Genomic DNA, 3,622 nt, shown 5'->3' with positions numbered 1-3,622 from the left:
ATTAAATAAACTTTATTTTTCAGTATATTTTTAATGTCTTCTTGCAGTACTTCATGCCTTTTAGTGCTTGTTCTATTTTTGTTGTAATACAATTTCAGATCAATTTAGTTTGTAGTTGTAGTTTGTTTAAGGCATGTTTTTTTTCATATCCTGAGTAAAATTGTTATTTTTTTACATGAAATACTACATCATCTACACTTGATCTTACTTACTTGTATTATAGGATTGTCCAAACCAGGTTTGGTTTGATTGAAATCTGAATAATTAAAAGGCAATCTGGTGCCACCAGTGGCAGCACATGAAGTTAAAGACAGGAAACATAAGCAACATGTAATAGGTAATATTTTATTATTAATAGGTAATCCAAGAAAGGAAGAAAGAGGGTAAAGGGAGAGACTTTCTCCATGAATCATTATTATATTATCTTGTATCTTGTAGTTTCTTTGAGATTTGAATATTTCTGCAGGATAGGACATAGGGGACTCAACTTGGACTTTAGGACGATTTGGCCATATTTGACCAGATTGACTCTGAACATTGGAGCTGTGCTCTGTATTTGGGTCCACATTTGTAGCAGTGCAAGAAAGCCCGGGGTTGTGTTAAGAGTTTACCTCTGATCCCATGTCCTTCAGATGCTCTGATTTCCCTCAAAGTGCCACGGGTGGATTAGAAACTCTAAATGTTACTCAACATGCAGTACCAGTGACCGGGACTACACCATTTTTCTGTGGCATCATGTGGCATCTAAAACACAGTTACACCAACAGAAAGTGTACACCCATGCACCCCACCCTGAAACCTGCGACCCTCAGACGCTGGCCTGCTCTCCATTCCCCACACCGGACTCTAAACCTTTGGAGACAGAGCCTTTAGTGTCCCCTCTGGAACACCCTTTCTGCAGATATCTAAAATGCTACATCCCTGGACATTTAAAAAAAAAAAACTCCTGAAACTCCACCTGTTTACCACAGCCTATAATCTCATTTAGTTTACCCACAATAATTCTGTAAAATGCTATAAAAAATAAAAAATATTCTTCTCATTATTATTGTTGTTATTGTTATCATTGTGTCAAGCTTCAACCCTAAAGAATCTTCTCTTTTTCAACTCAGGTGCATTCCTCATCCCCTACATGATCTTCCTGTTCACCTGTGGTGTCCCCGTCTTCTTCCTGGAGACAGCCCTAGGCCAGTACACCAGCGAGGGAGGCATTACCTGCTGGAGAAAAATTAGTCCTCTTTTTGAAGGTAGGTAGGACAGGTGTATCACCATGGAGAGCAAAGCAACTGCGGGGTCCTGGCAAAGCATGCATCATTAAGGCAAATGTTATGAAGCCATGATATGGTAAAAAGTGTGCTCACTGAGACAGGGAAGATGGTATATTTGGTGGAATATTCCTTCTATATTCAAAATGTATGTTTTAATAAGTGTTACTGATTATTTGAATTGATTATTCTGCAGGTCTTGGCTACGGCACCCAGGTGATAGTGACTCTGTTGAACTTCTACTACATTATTGTTCTGGCCTGGGGGATTTTCTACCTGTACTTCTCCTTCTCCTCGGAACTGGCCTGGTCGTCCTGTAATAACACATGGAACACAGGTAACAGATGCACTTCAAAATACTCAAGCTGTTCCACTTGTTTTTATATGTTTAAGATTTTTTTACATTTTGCCCCCTGCCCAGAAAACTGTATGGAGTTTCAGAGGAGAAACACCTCAATCAACCAAATGATGCATCTGAATGCAACCTCTCCTGTCATCGAGTTCTGGGAGTGAGTTTTCAGACCGCCTAACCTCCTCTTGGTGATGTGTTACTGTACTGTTGAAAATGACAATGATGTATGTTTCTTTCACTGTCTCTGCAGGAGAAGAGCACTAAGGATTTCCCCAGGTCTTGACCACATGGGCTCTTTAAACTGGGACCTGGCCCTGTGTCTGTTCATCGCCTGGGTCATGTGCTACTTCTGCATCTGGAAGGGGGTGAAATCCACGGGAAAGGTGGGTGACCTGCTGACGCTTTTTTTTTCAGATTTTTCTTTTGCACCAAAGTACTTTCAGCATGACATCTGGTATTTATTTTTTCAATTAGGCATGTTCCTTTATTTGTTTACATATTAAACATTGCTATGTGTGTGGATGTGTCTATATAGGTGGTCTACTTCACTGCAACTTTCCCCTATCTGATGCTAATTGTGCTGTTGGTCAGAGGGCTCACGCTGCCTGGAGCAGGGATCGGAATCCAGTTCTACCTTTATCCAGACCTGGGACGACTGGCAGACCCACAGGTACAACAATGTCATCTTAAAATAAAAAGCCACAATGCAGATCCACATCCATTACACAAAACCACAAATCTTTCTATGAGGGCCTGTAGAAGATGTAGTGATCCCTGTGTGTGTGAGGGTGCACCATGTGCAGGTATCCCATGGTTCTCTGCTGGGGAGCCTAGTTTCTGCTGGGTCCATCTGCTCTCCGTGGTAGAGGACTGAATGCAGGGTCAGGACACCACTGGGACTGTAAACACAAGCTCTACCAGGACTGAGCCGCAGACAGTCAGCCCCCCTCACCCCATCGCCATCTCCTGAAAATTGGATTGTCATTTTGCCCTTTTCTTAATCTGATAAGGGATGACTTTCGACTACCGTTACAGATCCTGCACTCTCTATATGTATAGAAGCATGGTCCGTTAAAAACAATGTTCAGACCAATAACAAACTTTTAACAGCTACTACTAATCAGTTATAATTAATGTGTACATGAATTCCTGTAGATTATGTAAACGCTACATATATATCAACCTAAGTACTGTATGTACTACTGTCTATATATAATTTAGCATTACTTTAGTTTGAGTGGTTTGTTATTATTCTTTTAATTTGTCTTTTGTGTAAGGTGTGGATGGATGCTGGCACCCAGATCTTCTTCTCCTATGCCATCTGTTTAGGGTCGCTGACTGCTCTGGGAAGCTACAACAAATACAACAATAACTGTTACAGGTGTGTAAACTGTTAAAGGTGCAGTAAGCAATTCTGTGCAAAGATAGTTGACTCGGGCTGGCCTGGCCAGCACATCCACATGCTGCCTCCCCCACTACCATCAACCAGCCCTGCCTGTTGCCGATTGGCTGGAATAGTGTTTTGTGTTCTGTTTGCACAGCCAGTAGGGGTGCACTATTCCGAAAATGTCATAATTCAATTCAGAGTTGATTTTTAGGCTTTCGATTAAAAAACTATAAAAAAAGAATTCACATTATGTAATTGTAGTTACTTTTCCCATGTAATAGTATAAACGCCGTTACAAAACCAAAAATAAATAAATAAATAATAATACAAATAAAATGTGAATCGATTTTTTGAATTCTATGAATCGATTTTGAATCTGTGGAGCTTGAATCACGATACAAATGTGAATTGATTTTTTTGCACTCCCCTAACAGCCAGGGCTGTGTATTAATACCAGCTTTTTTTCAGCACACAGAAAATAGAGAACGAATAGGTGACAGTGAGAAGATATTCACTGAATTTCACAGTGTATTGGATTAGCATTACTTACTATACCTTGAATATCAGAATCAGAATCAGAAATACTTTATTGATCCCCGAGGGGAAACTCTGTGTTAC

The 3,622-nt window shown here is 40.3% G+C and overlaps 1 protein-coding gene across 2 annotated transcripts in view; it reads left to right on the top strand.

Moving 5' to 3' along the window:
* Window positions 1-3,622, top strand: part of LOC116673044 (sodium- and chloride-dependent GABA transporter 2) — an 11,081-nt gene that overhangs the window by 1,448 nt on the left and 6,011 nt on the right. The window contains exons 3-8 of one of the 2 annotated variants that reach the window (XM_032505148.1): window positions 1,113-1,247; window positions 1,462-1,602; window positions 1,687-1,774; window positions 1,868-2,000; window positions 2,153-2,287; window positions 2,895-2,998. In XM_032505148.1, coding sequence (XP_032361039.1) covers window positions 1,113-1,247; window positions 1,462-1,602; window positions 1,687-1,774; window positions 1,868-2,000; window positions 2,153-2,287; window positions 2,895-2,998 — 736 coding nt within the window. Of the gene's footprint in view, window positions 1-1,112; window positions 1,248-1,461; window positions 1,775-1,867; window positions 2,001-2,152; window positions 2,288-2,894; window positions 2,999-3,622 lie in introns of both variants that reach the window. The other variant, XM_032505147.1, reaches the window with a different exon arrangement.

Source organism: Etheostoma spectabile, chromosome 23 (genome assembly GCF_008692095.1).
Source record: "Etheostoma spectabile isolate EspeVRDwgs_2016 chromosome 23, UIUC_Espe_1.0, whole genome shotgun sequence".
In the NCBI taxonomy this organism is placed as follows: Eukaryota; Metazoa; Chordata; class Actinopteri; order Perciformes; family Percidae; genus Etheostoma; species Etheostoma spectabile.
Note: the sequence above shows the minus strand (reverse complement) of the source record. Positions and strands in the feature narration are given on the sequence as shown.